Source organism: Penicillium daleae (genome assembly GCF_028827525.1).
Source record: "Penicillium daleae strain IBT 16125 chromosome Unknown utg000008l_segment0_segment0, whole genome shotgun sequence".
Taxonomy (NCBI): domain Eukaryota; kingdom Fungi; phylum Ascomycota; class Eurotiomycetes; order Eurotiales; family Aspergillaceae; genus Penicillium; species Penicillium daleae.
The window spans coordinates 1,162,599-1,180,471 of NW_026623156.1; the positions used below are offsets into that span (position 1 = coordinate 1,162,599).

Genomic DNA, 17,873 nt, shown 5'->3' on the forward strand with positions numbered 1-17,873 from the left:
AGAAGCCCCGCTGGAAAGTGAAGAATGAAACGCTCAAAATCCACTAGGAACCAGAAACCAGAAACCAGAGAATAACCCAGAAAGCCAAAGACCAAAGCACCCAGGGAACCAAGAACCGAAACCCGAAAATACCAGGCAGAGCCCAAGACAACCAAGCTACCACGACAGGCCAGCACCGAACAACCACCCAGGAAAGAAAACCTCCCACGCCTCAACGAAACGAGGCACATCCACACCTAGTACTGAGGCGACCACTCCCAGACATGCTCGGCATGGAGAAGGAAAACAAAACTGCACAACGTGTGCCCCAATTGAAGAAATCGAAATACGGTATATGCATCCTTGCCAATAACCTGTCCCGTACCCCGAATCACCAGAGCCCTTCGCAAAGAATGCCGAAGTCGAACATCATCATCCCACGACACAAAGGGTCAACTGCCGCATCGAACAGTTCCGACACACACTTCCAACCTCCGGTTCCACCAAACCCTTCCGTCACAGCCAGTGTTGAATGTGTGAGCAACTGCGTGGCTTTATCCTGAGTACGAAGACGTGCTTCCGTCCCGCAAGTGGTATTGGGCTGTCCCACTGTGGATTGACGTTCGGCAGCGCCGAGGAGTTCGATTGTCGGCACCTTCGGGGTGAGGTAGAAGCTTATTGGCCCGACTGGGACCTTCCGACTAGGAATCGTACTCGACTGGGTTGGGCATTGGCATTGAGGTGAACTGAAGAGTGTCACCTTCGCAGCGCTCGTCAGATGGCTGGACATCCGTGGGTGGGACTTGCAGATAATCGTCACCGCGTTGTACGACGACAGTACGGGTCCTTTCTTGGAGGACGTTGACGTCTGCGGTTCTGCGCGTCAGAAGGTGGTAGATGTGGACAGTACGTCCTTGTCCGAACCGGCGGGATCTGCCGATTGCCTGGGTCATACCGGCGTTGAAGTCGTGCTGACTGGATGTCAGGAGAGGCGAAAGGAAGAGAATATGATTGGCGAGTTGGAGGTTCCTATTGATAAAAAGTTAGTATCAAAAATCGATTCAAACAGAGGTATGCACGGGACGAATGAAAGATCCCGGGGAAGTACTTACAGGCCAGCCGCCATTTCACTGCCGAGGCGCAAGATGAGCACCTTCGGGCGGGGGAGGTTCTTCTTCTCCTCCTCGGTCAGCTTGCGTCCTCTCTTCCTCTTTTTCTGACCGCCATCCTCTTGGTCATCCAGGTCCTGTTCATTGCCGTCGACCATCGGCGTGTCCTCGTCCTGCTGCTGCGGCACGGACTTTGCCTTTTGAAGAACAAAGTCCGTGATGGCCGTCGCCCTTCCGGACTTGGCCACACAGTGATGAATGCCTGCAGCATCGAGGGCACGGGAGGCGTAGGTCATGGCATCTTCGAACTGGACAAACAGCAACGCCTTCTCTTCGGCTGGGATGTTGTTGATGATGTCGACCATGCTATTGAGCTTGCTGCTTTCTTGCGCAGCACTAGCATCTTCCACGGAACGCCCACTCACTTGCTTTGACATGCTAGCAGAGGCGCGGCATCTGTCCACCGCACAGATAGCTTCCTTATCTGCCGGTTCATTCACCAGGGCGATGCAGTCCTGGCAAAGACGGTGTCCGCAGCTGCGGATGACTGTCAAGCCGTCTCTGCCCGCAGAATCGAAATCGAACGATCCTAGGCACTTGTCGCAGTTGTAAGACTGCTCTATTTGCAGGTCCTGTATAATGGTGAAGAACCGCATCTCTCGACTGCATTCGACAATCTGCTCGATCGTCTTGAAAATTTCGCAGACGAGATCCTTCTTCAGGACGGTGTCGATCTTCCAGACTTGGAGTTTCGCCTGGTAGTCCTCGTCCGAGAGAAGGATGAAGTTGCGGTTCGTGGTGGACGTCTTGCTGCCAGACTCTTTGCCATCTGTTGATGGCTGTGATTCGGCGGGTTCATCGACATATACCTTCCTCAACTGTGTCTCTTGGGCCTTGGTCGGTCGGGCCACGCGCATTTTTTTCTCAACATTCTCCTTCAGCTTCTCATAAGGTACACCCTGAGACCATAGGTCGGGTCTCTCGAAGACCGCCCCAAGGAGGACTCGGACCAAGTCCATGGTCTCTGCATCACCCACTCTCTTCCCGAAGCACCGGTCATGGTCACAATCGGTATCACAGCTCGCGTCTCCTAGTAGGGTCTCCCAACTCTGGCTGATTTGATCCTGGGCAAGGTTCAGCACCATGAACGCCATCTTTAGGAATGACGTGAGCTTGTCCCAGTGTTCCTCTCGGACCTTTTGCCGAAGCTCGATGCGCTTTTGACAGTTGTCGACGTTCCAGGGATGTTCGATCATCCCCGCAATCGTCGCGCATCTAAGTAACGCTTCAACGGGGGACTGTGACTTTAGCAGGAGCACGTTTAGCGTCGTGCTCAGAGCATCGAGATCTGACCCCGTGATCTTGCGGACCCGACCCTCGTCTGTGACAAACCTGTCATACAGTGCCTGGTAGATTGTCTCCTCCTGAGGGAGGAAATCAGACACTACAAGGCGTGTGTCCAGGGGCAACGAGCTGACGTCTACTGGGTTCTGACGAGCGAAATGATCCAGGAAGACCTGTGCATGGTCCCGGCGATTTCTATACCAGGCCATGCTACGAGGAGGCTGGTGCATCTCGAAGGCTTCCAACGCGGTCTGGTTTCGACGAGCGCCTTTGAGTCGTGAATTTGAGGTAGGCAGATCGCCGTCGTTGTCAATGCCCAGGTGGATACCCAGATGACGCGCGATATCCTTCACGTCGGCGAACTCCTCCAGTGCGGGGGTACCAGAGAGGATCCATTTCGAACGGGAGATGAGAGAGAGAATAGCGAGGTTCCGCTCTTCGCGGGTGTAGGTGTACTCATCAACCACTATCCGGTTGAAGCTGAAGGCGTGGAGTGGGAGGTATGTCATATCATCCAGCGAGGGGATGCGCTGACTCGTTGGAGCGGGGATGTTGAAACCCTTTCGGTCGTCCCAAGGCTCCTGCTTCTTGTCGCAGGTCTTGGAGGGCTCGACACACTTGGATTTTTTGCGGACAGGCTTACCCTTTTTCCGGACAGGCTTGTCGGCGTCGGCATCAGTTTCGTCTTCCTCCTCCCCTTGTACGTCGCGATCATTGTCACTTTCACCTGATGAATCATCATCTGGAGCGACGGCTTGCTGGTCACTCGACCCTGCTGGAGGACTGACGTCCTCGGGTGGTTGCACGGTGGGGTTGGCCGAGGGCTCCTCAGGAGATGCGCAGGGGCCAACACGGTCAGGGTTTTGGCTGACAGATGCGCGGGAAGACTCCAAAGACTGAACAGGTGCGTCCGTCTCGAGAGTACCATTCTCAGTGGTAGTGCGTGGCTGTGCTCGAGCAGCAAGAAAGGCAGCACCACGCAGACGACGAGAAGGCACATATGTGGAGTTTGCCTGTGTCCGCTGCAACTCCAACCGCCGAGCCCATACATCCTTCAAATACCCCTCAGGTCCCTCTTCTTGCAACACTCGCACCACCCGACGAAGAGATCTGCTGGCATCCTTGAACCAACTGTCAAAGTTTCGGCCCGCCTTCACGGGTACTTTCGGGGTACCAGTAAAGTACCGCATGATCTGATAGTAGGCCGGGCTATTAAACATTGACCAGGACACAAGGATGATATCTGCTTCGCGCATCTGCTTCACGGAAGTCTTGCTGAGTGCCTTGGCATTTGGCAGGCGCAGGATCTTGTACTTAGCCCCGAGGAATTTGCGGATCTCGTCGGCCCACTGTTTGAAGACATTGTGTGGGATCAGGAGGAGGGTGGCCTTGGTCGCAATTTGCCCAGGTACTAGAGGGGCTTGCTGCAGGCGAAGAGAGTCCTGGTGGTACTGGGCGTCAATCAATCCGAGGATGATTGCCGTTTTGCCATACCCAACTTCATCACACAGGACACCTCCTCGCACCACGCTGGGCATGGTGACTTTGACCTCGGCTCGCCACGACATCAGAGGCAAGAGAGCCTCTTCCGTCTCCTCCTCCACGAATGCCAAAATCTCTTCGGCCTCCTGGCTGACCATCCAGGTCAGAGATCGCAGCTGCTCCGGCCGCAACGCGAGCAAGAAATTCGGTGGCTGGTGATGGGCAGCATCATTCTGATTGTCAAGCAGGGTGAATCTCGGGTGACTGGTTCTTCCCCAGTCGTTCGTGTTGCCGACCAGCCGCCATTGGAACCCAATGCTACAGTGATTTCCGCGGTTAACAAGCCGGCCATAGGCTTGGTGTGCCAGTGACTGGATGTTCAAGGCGAAACGCAGTTCAGCTTTCCCGGCATCATCAACTCGTCGCAAGAGAACGAATGGGGCTGGCTTGGATTTGGCGGCGCGCTCGTAAGTTGCTGCGCCTCGCGGATCCTCGTACGGGATGACACGCCCCTCCTGATCACGACCCCAGATAATACCAGGTGCTGGGGGGTCACAGGTAGGGCAGAACGTGTCGTCGTCACTTGGGCGTTCTGCGCCGACGGTGATCATGTTCCATTCCGGGAACTCCGTGCGGCTGGCGATTTTCTGAACCGCCCAAGCGACGTCCCGCATCTCGGATAACGACTTCCCGAGAGCCACTGCTTGCCAGGCAGAGGATGGTGGTGCAAGTGAAGGCAACAGTGCCGGTGAAAGATTGAGACACGTCGCTGGCGCTCCGAGCGAGACCAGCGACGTATATGATTGATGACAGTCGATGCCTCCAAGGCGAACGGTGGACCCGTGCTGCAGACTGCGATAGATGATTGGGGCAGTCATGAACGGCTGGAGAGTCATCGCGGCAGGGGCATCACACCAGCCTCGGTAGAAGGCATCGACTGTTTTCGGCTCGTCTGTGACGGCCGTTGCTCGCCAATAGTGGGATAGTTCGGCGATGGTGATGCGCCTCGAGTACCCAGTAAGACGGCTATGCTCGAGGGAAAACACACACGAGTCTTGGTCAGGGTGGCCAATCTTAGAGGGGTCGAGGAAGAGGTAGACTGCCGGGCAGTCCTCTGTGGCTTCCTTCTTGTACAACGACGAAAGCGCCGTTCCACAGTCCGGAAGGTGGGTGTACACACCACGGACGTCCGCGTCAAGCTTGGCCACATCATCATCGTCGACACCAACCCGGACTTGGGTCCACACCTGCAGGGTGGGAATCGGCATTTTGGTGATGCCAATTGCTGCTTGGTACGCTGGAACTCGTTCTCCGTCGCCAGAGAACTTCAACGAGATCCGCGTACTCAGCGGAGCAGCAATTTGCCACGAACCATGCAGGAGGGTGCCCGGATTCGGGGTCAGGCGGGCAATCGGTTTGCCGAAAATTTCTCTCACGAGGCACTGTGCCGGAGAACGTCGTGGAGCTTTGGCGAAGTACAGCCACTGGAATCCATCAGGGCGAATCTGCAGCTGCATGCTGGAGTGCTCACCTTCGTAGGTGACAGTCCAGATGTCGGACCGCTGGATGTCGTAGAACTGGACATCTTCGGCGAGAGCAGACCGGACGGTCTCCATGAAGTCCCGTCGGGCGAGGTCTGCGCCGATTTTAGCGGCGATGGTGGTGTTGTCGCCACCTGGACTGCCAACATACGAACCCTGACTTTCCACCACCGCAGCGCTCAGGCTCCCTTCAGTCTCATCATGACTAGACATCGGGGAATCTTGAGTGAATTGAGGCTTTGGTGAGTGGTCAGTTGGGAAGCTGGCGAGGAATTTGTCAAAGTCTGTTACGGACAGACCGGACAGCATGAGTCTCATAGGCAGAACGCCCTTGAGGTAAGCGATGAACTCCACTGGCGAACTTCGCTCAAAATTGGGCTCCGCCATGGATCGATAGGCGTGCGTTGGGTTACCGGCACAGGAATCGCACGCACGGTGCCCACACAGAGTGCACTCACCGATTTTCTCCTTGACCACCGACTGACCCTCGCAGATGCAACACTGGGCACTACTAGCCCCGTGCTGCAAAAGCTGGACATACCAGTCAAAGGACTTGGGAGAATCCTCAATGTTGACTAGAACAAGGTTGCCATCCTCATCCACGTTTGCAAACTGTGCTGCCGAATTTTCGTCGGCAAGGGCGTGTGCGTCGACCGGTTTGGCTGCGCCTTCTTCCAACAGGCCATATCCCAGAATGAGGGCGGTAATCATCGTCGCACATACTGCGGTCGATGTCATGGCGTTCCCAGCAAGGTCCTGCAGGTCTCGCTGCGACTCGCTTGTGAGGATGATCCGGTCCAGCGGAAGTCCTTGCAAAGAGAGCGCCTCCAGACCAGACAACGGACCACCTCGCGAAGTCACAAAGGGCATGCCACATGGCGTGAGGCAGCCAACGACCCCGGACGAGCCGGTACTCTCGTTACCGCGATCTACACCCTGGGAGAGATCGATCCAGCGCCTAGTTCATATTCAGGTCAGTTATCAGTTCATATTTAGCAAAGATTCCGATCACTCACTCTTTATGGTTGAAGTCGATTCCCCGCGTGACGGCTTCGAGAAACTTCATGTCGAGGGTTTCCCACACGCGTTCGACTTGTGAGTTGAACCAAGAGCGCCAATAGAAGTCTGGCGGGGTTACTCCCAAAATCCCTGCCTGGGAACGGCTAATGGGCCGTTGATCACCTAGCTCCACCTGGGCGCGAAATTCCGCGTGTCTGATCTGGTATCTGTCCCAGTTGACCTCGGCCCGACTCGTGCTGGCTTCGAGACGGGTGACAAGATCCTTGTGGATCTGCTCTAGGCGGCGGTCATTCTCAGGCAGGAGGAACATGCCGGCGGGCGAACTTGCTTTGCGAGCGAATTGTTGCATGTGGCTCTTGAACGAAGAACCAAACTCGTCCAAGCGAATTCCTGCCGCACCGGGTGACGCGCCACCTAGGCGTTGCTTGTCGATAGCGATCAAATATCCTCTTGTGCGGGTCTGAGGGATATAATATTGTTTGGAGTCGAGAATCATGTGGGCGGCATGATAATCGATCTCGGCCCAAATTTTGACAAAGTCGTCCCAAGGAGCTTTGCTGACGTTCTCCACGACAACCAGTCGGGGGCGGTACTTGCGTGCGTACCGAAGCAGAGCATTGAAGGTGCTGCTTGACTCACCTTCTTCACTCAGGAGCTTCCGCTTGTTGTTCATCGATGAGAAATCGACGCAAGCAGTCCCAGCGATCAAGATGTCGAGGTCACCGGGGACTGGTTCCAGTGACCCATAGGCCGTTCGGCTGTGCATAAGGTCAGTGACTGTTCTTGAAGTTGTCAACAGCGAAGGACGCAGGGAAACTTACGCCTGGTCTTTTCCGAGTTCCAAGAGATCACGGAACAGAATTGGAGGTTGGAAGTTCCGTTCGATGTACGCTTGTTTGAACGGAACAATCTCACAGCTGAAGATATGCGAGACTTTAAATCTTTGTTCTGCGTCAAGTCCTGAAGATAATGATTGGGGTTAGCGGCGTGCAAACAACAACGACGACAAGGGAAAAGAAGGTCGGATCGATTCCCATTGTGCACGACCGTAAATTCGAACAAGGCAGGTAGACCAGATTAGACAAACGGGACCCGCATCGAAATCCGGGGTAAAAAGAGATAAAATGAGCCAGCAACTTACCCTTCTGGAACATCTCCATTGCTAGGATGGGGCTTTCAGTGCCCGAACAGACGGTTGCAATCCTCAGTGGCCGGTCTCCGAGATGTTTCACGACTTCCTCAAAACCCAAAGACATGGCCTTGGCAGCGAGGTCGTTAAAGATCTCTTCCAGCGTGTACATTGGGGGCAGGTGCAAGGCAAGGTAACGGTCTTTCTCATCGACACGAGCCCGACGAATCTCGGGAATGTCAGAAAGATCATCTGGTTTTTGTGCCTGCGAATCATCGCCGGGAGTGACACTGTTGGCGTCAGAGGTAGTGGTACTGGCTACAGGAATCTCATCAATCTCCTCCAGAGACATCTCACGGGGAGTGACACCGTTGGTCTCAGATATGTTGATCTTCTCATGTCAGCAAGTTCCATCATTTCAGACGAGACTCAAAGTCTCATCCATGGAGTCTCTCAACTTACTTGGTACAAGCTGAAGCTGGAGTACACTGAAAGGTAGGGCAAGTGTTGATCACGTGCTTGAGGAGCGGGAGTCTTGGCAGGCTTGGCAGTGATAGCTAAAGTCACGTGGATGGAAACTTGGAAATTTGATTGGAGCGGAGGGTGGTGGAAGAAAGAAGGTCCGAGATCCGAGGTGGGGCCAAGGCCGGTTTTGTATTTTTCCACCAGATCGGTCTAACCTCTTTGGGGCGAGTCCTCTGTCGTTGCCTGCTTCCAGATTGGGCGACCTAAAGTAAACGAAGAGGCGGATGTAGTGCCGTTGCCGTGGCATTGAACCTACATCCATAAAATGACGGGGCCTCTGTGATTCAAGGTGATTCTGAGCCATGGTGTCATATTTATGAAGGTACGCATGTCAGGCCGTAGGCTTACTGAGTAGTATTTACGGCACCACATTGTGAGAGCTTGCAGGTGATGTAGAGTCTTTAAACTATTCACAGAAGCCGCAGGAACGTAAATTTCAGGGGATCATTTAGAGTACATGGAACTAATGAACACTTCGTCAGACTAGGATACAAACAGTTAATTATATTTACTTCAGACCCAGTTGTGCAGATTGAGACGAAAACATGCATTATTGGTCCTCTGCTCATGTAGTGAATAATAAGTAGCCGAGCACAAATACAGCACGGCAATCGGCAGGCCCAGACCAATGGATCTTTACAGGGATTCTACATGTGTTGACTGACTGCAGCTCATAGAATACTTTGGAAGCATGATTTGGAAGACGAATTCGTTAGATCGTCCTTAGAAGTACAGCTAAATTCAAAGCTGGTATGCAAGATAGCCCATGAAAGAAAAGAGAACCGACCCGTTGCGCCGACCTTCGCCTCGTCAATATTATAGAAGACATGGAAAGGAAAAGAACGTTGGTGCTATGACCATGCGAATTAAGGTCCTCCAGACAAGAAGAGACCCATCGCATAAACAGAGAATCGGCAACGGCAATCACCGCATACCACCCTGCATCAATTGCTGGCGTAGGAGCATAATTTGGCTCCGCTCCATTGGAGGTAGGGCATCGATCGCTGACTGCGGCATGCTCAAGACTTGCTGGAGAAGCTCATCTTGACCAGGAACCTGTGGCGGGGCGGGGGCGGCTTGTGGAGGTGGAGGCGCAAAAGGACCTCCAGCAACGGGTGGTGTTCCAACTTGGCCGGGCATACCATATTGCTGGTACTGGGGAGCAGACTGGGGAGGGGCCTGAGTCTGGGCAGTCTGCTCAACCAGGGATCCCAGAAGTTGGTAGTCAACCAGGTTCATGAGCAGTAGCGCTTGGAAGATCGCGTAGGCGAGCTGCGGGGCTTGACGCAGGAGTTCCGTAGCACGGACAGGGTCTGCAACAGCCAGAGACTTCATTTGTGCAAGGACATCGAGGAGCTGGTTGGGAGGGAGAGAGGCGAGAGTTTGCGAGATGGCATTAGGGCAGTCGAGATGGGGTGGAACGTCAACACCCGGGGGCAAGGGAGGAAGCGGCGCAGCTCCAGGGATTTGTTGCATTTGTGGTACAGATTCTTGTTCCATTGGCTGTGTCTGCTGCGGGTAATCGGCGGGTACAGAATCTTTCTCGTTGTTGTGAGGCCAGTCGACCCGAATCTTGCGGCCCATGATCTCGTAGTCGTTCAGGTTGCGCACCGCGGAAGCTGCTGCATCGGCGTCGGCAAAGTCTGCAAATCCATATCCCTTTGGTTTCCCGGTCTCTGGGTTCATCATCAGGCGAAATTTGGTCACAGTTCCAGCTGTGCTGAGGATGTCTTTGACCTGCTCCTCGGTGAGATCTGGGTAAAAGATTAGCATTGCATATCAAACTTGTTTCCCACTGTGACTATGGAACATACTGTAGGGGATGTTCCCCAGGAACACACTCTTTCCTGACCGGTCGGGGGCCATGGCTGTGATAGCTGTGATGTAGTTGATGAAAGGTCGTTGAAAGTCTGAGCTCGTGCGCAAGCTCATGAGGAACGAGCGGTTCTGCCGGACTTTTCGGCTGACCGCCTACTTCTTGACCTCCTCCGGACTCCCCGTCTTCATCCACCTCATCCTCAAACCTCTACCAAAAGCCTCACAACATGTCTCAGAATCAACGAGAGGCCTGGGAGCGAGTGCAGCTCATGCTGCAAAGGCGCAAGGGTGGTTTTGGAGGGATTCCTGGTGGTGGCCGTGGTGGCGGCATCGGTCTTGCTGGTCTCGTCCTGCTTGGTGTCGGCGGCTGGGCTGTCTCGCACTCGCTTTTCAACGGTATGCTGTCTATGCGCCGGTCCACAGATGATCTCAATCTAATCTCTTTGTCTAGTCGACGGTGGTCACCGTGCTATTAAGTACTCTCGAGTTAGTGGTGTGAAGAAGGAGATCTACACTGAAGGTATGACATCTCCGGTGATGGAGCACACGAGCTCGGAACTCACACTTTGGGTACTCTTCTAGGAACTCACTTCCAGATTCCCTGGATTGAAACCCCAATCATTTACGATGTCCGCGCTAAGCCGCGCAACATTGCCTCCTTGACCGGTACCAAGGATTTGCAGATGGTCAACATCACCTGCCGTGTCCTCTCCCGTCCTCGAATCGACGCTCTGCCCCAGATCTATCGTACCCTGGGTCAGGACTTTGACGAGCGTGTGCTGCCATCTATCGTCAATGAGGTCTTGAAGAGCGTCGTTGCCCAGTTCAATGCCAGCCAGCTGATCACCCAGCGTGAGAATGTTGCCCGTCTGGTTCGGGAGAACCTGGCCCGCCGTGCGGCGCGCTTCAACATTGCTCTTGACGATGTTTCCTTGACGGTACGTGCTTTTATTCTGTCAGGTCAAGTCAATTTTTTTTATCCAGCACTAACATCTACCTCTCTCCTTAGCACCTGACGTTCTCCCCCGAGTTCACCGCTGCCGTCGAAGCCAAGCAGGTTGCTCAGCAGGACGCCCAGCGTGCCGCGTTCGTCGTCGACAAGGCCCGCCAGGAGAAGCAAGCCTTCATTGTGCGCGCCCAGGGTGAGGCTCGCTCGGCCGAGCTGATTGGTGACGCGATCAAGAAGAGCAGGAGTTATATCGAGCTGCGGAAGATCGAGAACGCCCGCCAGATTGCGCAGATCCTGCAGGAGAACGGTGGCAAGAACAAGTTGTACTTGGACACCCAGGGCTTGGGTCTAAACGTCAACGCGCCTGGCGAGGACTACAAATAAACTACATTAATTGGTGGCGCACTGGTAGTGGAATCATGTACAAATAGCTTATTCTAGGTAGTCGCATCGGAATGCGGTCTCTTCTCTTCAATCTCGTGAGGTTCTATGCGTATTATTAAAATACCTACAAGTATCTAGAACATCTCGAGCAAGTAGCCCTCCAGTCCTTTACAGTCCTGACCACCGGCGAAGATATATTTCGGCGCGGGGACTAAAGGCGGCGAGCGCAGACTCCACCCACTTTTTTTTGAGCTTCCAATCCGCCACTTTTACAGCAATTAATCAAGGGAGTCAAGTATCTTGGTGAGTATTGACCTTGTGAAAAGAAATATCGAAACAACATTCCTGCTCAAGCCGTACTCCATATCGTCTCCTACTGACCAGTCTCCAGAACCCCCGCCAAAATGACCGACCCCACCACCAACGACCCTCAAATTCATCTAACAGAAATCGACGTCGACCTAGACGTCCAAGAGATCCTCCTCGCCGCCTCACAGCACGACATCTCCAAGCTCCGGCGCCTCTGTCGCACACAATCCTCATTACCCGATGCAGCGAACGTAAAGGACCCAGAGACGGGCTACTCGCCCCTTCACGCCGCCATTGCAGCCTGCGAGCCCGACGAAGACGAGAAAACAAACGGCGAGGCTGCGTCTGCAGACAAGGAGCTGCTGGCGTCCGGTGCTGAAACGGTCAAGTTCTTGCTACAAGAGGGTGCGATCTGGAATGATCTCGATAACAAGAATGAGACGCCTGGCTGTTTGGCGCGGCGCATTGGAGCGCTAGACCTCTACGAGCTTATTGTTGATGCTGGTGTGCGTGCGGAGATGCTACTGAGCCGATTGGATGAGTATGCGGCACTATCAGACAGCGATGATGAGGAGGACGAGGGCGAGACTGCAGAGAACACCGAGGACAAGGCCGAGGACGAGACCGCACCCGAACTCATCGAGGTGTCTACAGAACAACCCGCCGAATCCGCCGCAGCTAATCCCGAAGTCAACAACCGTGGCTACCTTTCATCTATACTCTCCATCAACAACGACCGCATACTCGACTCGGACCAAAACGGCGTCATGATGCGCTGGGAAAGCGACATCATGCTCAAATCCGCCAAAGCACTCCTCCCACGCCCAGGCCTGAAGGTCCTCAATGTCGGACACGGCATGGGCATCGTGGACGGATTCTTCCAAGACCAAGGTCCCGCCGAGCATCACATCATCGAAGCGCACCCGTCCGTGCTAGCCGACATGAAGGCCAAGGGGTGGGACACCAAGCCCGGTGTAACCATCCACGAGGGCCGGTGGCAAGATGTTCTCCCCGGTCTTGTGGGTGAGGGCGTCACGTTTGACGCGATCTACTATGATACGTTCGCCGAGTCCTATGCCGATTTCCGGGAGTTCTTCTCTGAGCAGGTTATCGGGTTGTTGGAGCAGGATGGGAAATGGGGCTTCTTTAATGGGATGGGAGCTGATCGGCAGATCTCGTATGATGTGTATCAGAAGGTTGCGGAGATGGATCTGTTCGAGGCTGGGTTTGATGTTGAGTGGGAGGAGATTCCGGTGCCGAAGCTGGAAGGCGAGTGGGATGGTGTGAGAAGGGCGTACTGGGTTGTTGATAGCTACCGACTTCCGCTTTGTCGGTTCATGGACTAAGCTATATAGAAGCTATGCAAAAATACTGTAGATAGCTTACGGGATAATGAATGATCTGAACGCCATGGATAAAGTGAAGGTCTCGATAAGATTATTCAATATGCATAGCAGTTTATCGATTGTTTAGTTACTCAGTTCTTTGTTTCGCTTCACTGTATCAGACGTATCATTAGATTAGAATAGTCACTCTCACCGATGTGAATGCCAGGAAGCTTTTGAGGTAATACGTGGATTTGACAATGCGGAAGCCCAAGTCACACATGAACATAATATACCTCTGCTTATGCGCGGGACTCGAATTCGTTTCTATGAAGACAGATATATGTCGAACGCTCAGAAAATTGCTATGCACAGGGGAAAAAAAAAGCCGCCATCAAGGTACGAAAAGGCGAACGGTGAACGCCTCAGGAAAAATGTACTATGCTAAAGTTGGATCAGGTCCACCTCCGAGAAATCTGGTGGACTGCGGCTAAAGATCGTTCGGCACTTGCCGTCCAATGCCTGGTACTCGTTACTGATCCAAATGTGCTTGCTGAACCGTTGTGTGCGGTAGACCTCGTCATCACTAATGCCAATGTCGTCTCGTGGGATCCAAATCACGGGCCGCTTGGCGCGGAGAGCTTCATGTTGGAAGGCTCGTTGCACCAGTTGATCACGCTCTTCAGGTGTGAGATCTTCCAGTTCGTCGTGAATACCCGCGAAGAGAGCATGACCCACGTTGTTAGTGGCTAGCCCTTGAGCTTCGGTGTCGTGAGCCATCTTCTCTCGGAGGGCTTTGATAGTCGGACTTGGGCCCGCGGAATTCGCTTCGAAGAACTTCGACCGCCTATCAGGTGAGCGATCGGCCCAAGATGGTCGCTTGGTGCCAAGTTTGGGTGTGGATAAAAGACCCGAGTCGTGACGCTTTCGTCCCTCACGATCTGCCTCCAGGGCCTTGAGTTCAATGTCGTGAGCGTCTCGGTCCCGGTGATGTTCCTTCCGCTCCCGATCAGCGAGACTGTGCTCGAGACGATCATCCTCCTCCTCGTCCTCACCGTCGTTGCCAAGGCCGAGCCGGGCTAGTTGAGCACGATGGAATTCCTCATCGCGGCGAACAGCGTCATCTTCCAGAGTGATTGGCAGGTAACGCAAAAGGGGACCAAATGCTTCATTGAGAAGGATTTGGAAGCCAATCGTCATGATAAGAACGATGATCATGAGTATAGCCTGGCCTTTGCATGCGACTGATCCCTGTGTGTCCCGTACTAGGAAGAACAAGCCGATCAGGCACACCTCCATGAAATACAGTCCAGTGAACAGCTGGTTGACAGCCCGCGGAAAGAGGAGGCCGCCGGTGTCAAATCGGAATTTGGTCACGTATAGAGTGTTGTAGCGATAGACAAACCAGAAAAGGCTGAACGTGATTATATTAAACACCATAATGAGTGGTGCAACAACACAGTAGATCAGACCTAGCAGGAAAGAAAGTTAGAAAACGGCCGAGAAGTCTTGAGAGCAGATGACAGAATCTGATTACGTACCGATTGAAGCCAAGGTGGTGTAGACAGGGAAAAAGGTACCCCATTGCATTTGGTTCAAATTTGTCGTCCGCGCCCACTTCTTCCTCGCGGTAGAGTCCATGATGGGGGCGAGAATGAACCAGCTGATAAGGCCGAAGATCTGTACCAAGGCACCCGCACTCACAGACATGGCTTGCAGAATCATGTAGGAGAAGAAATAGTTACTTGACCTGGGTATATTTGTAGCGAGCAGTTCGGGCCAGCTGGACACATTCGTGACATTCTCAATGATGGTTGAGAAACTGGAGGCGATGGTGACAACCAGGAACAGCTGCACAAACAGGAAAGCAAAGTAGTAGTTCTGGACGGCCAACTCAATAGCCATTCCGGTGTGCAGGCCTTGAGTCTTGCTCAGAAAGCGGAGAATCAGGGGCAAAAGTGCCATAAGAATGGCCAAGCAAAGTGCAGGCAAAATACCTTGGATAGCAGAGATGAACCACGCAGGCAGCTTATTGAGCCAAGCGAGCCATGTGAAAGCTCCCTCGAGGTATGACAGCTGTGACAAGAGTCCAGTGAATGCAACGGGAAAGGCCCATCCAATGACCATGCCGATGACCAAGGTGACGATGCCAAAGGTACGCAGATAGCGTTCCCACCATTTCATAGACATATTGTCCCAGATGACATCGTCTGGAGAAATTTCCACGATTCGCGGTGCCATCTGCTTTGGTACATGGTGTGCGACGGATTGACAAGCCATATGCGCGGCAACCTGATGGTTAAATTGAATAAAAGCGGAATTCATCAGCGGGAATCGTTCCGGATGTTGCTGATCAACCTCGATTTCCAGGTTCAATCGCGCAAGTTCCTTCCGGCAGTAATCAATGGTATCGACTTTCTTGCCGACCAGCCACAATGAAGGCATCCATTTCCAGCCGAAGATGGGTAGGCGGTGGGTCTCTCTGTCCTTGTGACGAACATACTGCTTCCAAAGCGGCTCTCCATAGTCTTCGTTATCGAAGTCCTCATTGTAGGCAATAGGGTATTCCTCCCCTTCAATCTCGTCTCCCTCTTTGTGACTTTTGCGCCGATCGCCAAGTTCCTTGCGTGCCTTGGACTTGGTTTTTCCATGACGCGGTGTATCAGTCGTGGGAGAATCGGGGCCAGTCAAAGGATATTCGTCAGGCTCCGGATTGGATCTCTTGGATTGGGTAGACAAGTGAGATGACATGCGATCCTTCCAAGATGGTCGTTTCTGGGAGGTAGGTCTTGCCTCGTGGCACATGGTACCACTCTGGCCTTCTTCGGGTGTTTGTGGCTTGGTGGTTGAATTGACCGATCCCATAGGTAAGTCATTGGATGGTGAATTTGGATCAAACGTAGGAGGTGTATTCCCACGGGGAGGTAGATCGTTATCGGTCGCCTCCACAAAGCCACCATTACGGGCCAATGTGTTGTCAAAGCCAACCTCCATCTTCTTGAGACCACCTTTTACCGTTTTGCCCAATTTCCCCACACCGTGTCCAACCAGACCAGCTGCCATAAGCGCTGGATCAATAGCTCCACCGGTGCGTGACCCATCTGATGCACCACGCTTATGCGTGTCGGAGCTTCGATGTAAAACTTCGTGCAATGTGTGGGCCTGATGAGGGTCACCGGAGCTGATTCCAGGACCCATAGCCATCTGAGAAGCTCGTTGGTCGGTTGCAGCTTTTTCTTCATTCTTGATCTCCTTCTCACTTTTCCCGGCCTTTTTCGCCTCTGCCTTGGCTTTCTTCCATGCGGCTTTTTTGCATTTAACGATCAAATCCGTCTCGGCTGCCTCAAGCTTGAGAGCAAGTTCATTTCGCTCCTTGACCTTTTCGTTTAAGTCGTCAAAATTGCGGTTGATCCAAATGTTCCGAATACCACCAGGAAAGACATCGAACAGGTTGTCCAGGGACTCGACGTTCAACCAACTGTGGGGAATGGCTGTGACGAGCACGGTTGTCGCAGAGGCGCGTAGCCGGTGTTGTGGGGATGTCATGTAAGCTTGACGCATACGAATATAGCCTCGTAGCTCATCGAAGAAAATAGCGCAGACATAGAAGACCATGATCACCGCCAGCACACAGTGCGCCCAGTAGCGACTGCTATGCTCGGGTTTCACGTTACCCCAGGACAGTTGATCCAAGCCACTGACATTCCACCGTGGGCCAGAATCAGTGCCATTCTGGAATGTGGTACCTTTTCCTCCCACGCGATTGATGGGCAATAGTACTGGCAGGATCAGAAGACCCATGGGAATAAAGATCTTGAGGAGCATGCGCAGGTAGCGGAGAAAGAAATAGGCATCAAGGCCACATTTTTGAATGAATTCTGAGCTGGAGGTTCGAAACACAGGGCCAATCCACCGAAAGAGGCCCGGTGGTGATGGTTCTGTGCGTTCTCGGTCAGGGACTAGATAGGTTCGTGGTTGACTATACACAAGGAAGTTAGCGTTGTTTCTCACTTTTGGCGATGGTCTTTGGCTTTCAACACGACACTCACTAGATGCGCGTTAGTTTGCCCTTGAGTAGCATGAATAGTAGAAACTCGACGGCAAAGACAATCATGGCCGTCGCCAGCGAGGCCAAGAAACTCTTGAGTGAGACACCCTCCTCGGCTTTCCCATTGCCGCCCGTATGCGACAACGCTTCTTCGAGTGTGGAGGTCATAATGATCGGCCGTCAAAGTGAGACGATCAGATCTTGAACTGAAGATCGGCTTCACCTGAGAACACCCTCTTGGGGGGTCTTATCCTCCCTGCACCAGATGACGTTGGCGGATTCAAATCACTTTGGTATAAATGGCAGGGGAGCAGCACATGGCCGGTCGGGCGTCGACAGTGAAGTGAAAAGTAAATTTCTCATCGAGGAGGAACGGGGGGGTCAAGACTCAAAAGGAAAGGTGAACAACAAAGAGGATCGGCGGCGGGACTGCCCTGCGACTCCTCGCTACCCACTTCGTTAGTTACCCACTAAACAAGGCTAGCTTTGAGTTGGCATATAATAATAATGACTGCAGTGGCTGTTGTTTGGGTTGGCGCCCACGGACCTGACAGCTCCCCCGCGAGAGCGCAAAAACAGGGATGATTGGAGGGATCGTGGAAATGCCGATCGCCCTGTAGGATGACATCAGGCGTCTGGTGAAACAGCCAAGCAGGTCCTGGCGGCTTCAGAGAGAGTGGGAATCGCAACCGACAGCAGGCTTTACGTTGAGAAGTTGCGAATCTGCGCAGATGATTTGAAGGAATTGGATGTGTGCCTGCTGCTGCCGCCAAGTCATTTCATTCAACAAAAGCTACTGCGAAACTGCGACCAACAAACAAAGCGACCAAAAAGGGAAAGAGTGGAGTCGAGTGGTGTCAAAGGTGGCTGTGCAAGTGATGAAGGGATAGTCTGAATTCCCAATCAGGAAC

At 53.3% G+C, this 17,873-nt stretch overlaps 4 protein-coding genes across 4 annotated transcripts; 2 read left to right on the forward strand and 2 right to left on the reverse strand.

Annotated features, from left to right (window-relative positions):
- Positions 1 to 680: 680 nt before the first annotated feature.
- Positions 681 to 9,902, reverse strand: N7458_009062 (uncharacterized protein; the record flags this gene model as incomplete). Its single annotated transcript, XM_056912444.1, has 7 exons — positions 681 to 1,008; positions 1,092 to 6,413; positions 6,472 to 7,233; positions 7,297 to 7,435; positions 7,617 to 7,995; positions 8,067 to 8,161; positions 9,065 to 9,902. 7 exons carry the CDS (start codon positions 9,900 to 9,902, stop codon positions 681 to 683), a joined length of 7,863 nt encoding a protein of 2,620 aa, XP_056761293.1.
- Positions 9,903 to 10,174: 272 nt separating this feature from the next.
- On the forward strand, positions 10,175 to 11,280 carry N7458_009063 (prohibitin subunit PHB2; the record flags this gene model as incomplete). Its single annotated transcript, XM_056912445.1, has 4 exons — positions 10,175 to 10,343; positions 10,399 to 10,467; positions 10,530 to 10,885; positions 10,957 to 11,280. The coding sequence occupies 4 exons, from the start codon at positions 10,175 to 10,177 to the stop codon at positions 11,278 to 11,280; spliced, it is 918 nt and encodes a 305-aa protein (XP_056761294.1).
- A 404-nt stretch (positions 11,281 to 11,684) lies between these two features.
- rmt2 (protein-arginine N5-methyltransferase) lies at positions 11,685 to 12,935 on the forward strand (the record flags this gene model as incomplete). Its single annotated transcript, XM_056912446.1, has 1 exon — positions 11,685 to 12,935. The coding sequence occupies one exon, from the start codon at positions 11,685 to 11,687 to the stop codon at positions 12,933 to 12,935; it is 1,251 nt and encodes a 416-aa protein (XP_056761295.1).
- Positions 12,936 to 13,358: 423 nt separating this feature from the next.
- Positions 13,359 to 17,130, reverse strand: N7458_009065 (putative DUF221 domain protein; the record flags this gene model as incomplete). Its single annotated transcript, XM_056912447.1, has 3 exons — positions 13,359 to 14,386; positions 14,456 to 16,893; positions 16,964 to 17,130. The coding sequence occupies 3 exons, from the start codon at positions 17,128 to 17,130 to the stop codon at positions 13,359 to 13,361; spliced, it is 3,633 nt and encodes a 1,210-aa protein (XP_056761296.1).
- Positions 17,131 to 17,873: the final 743 nt, after the last annotated feature.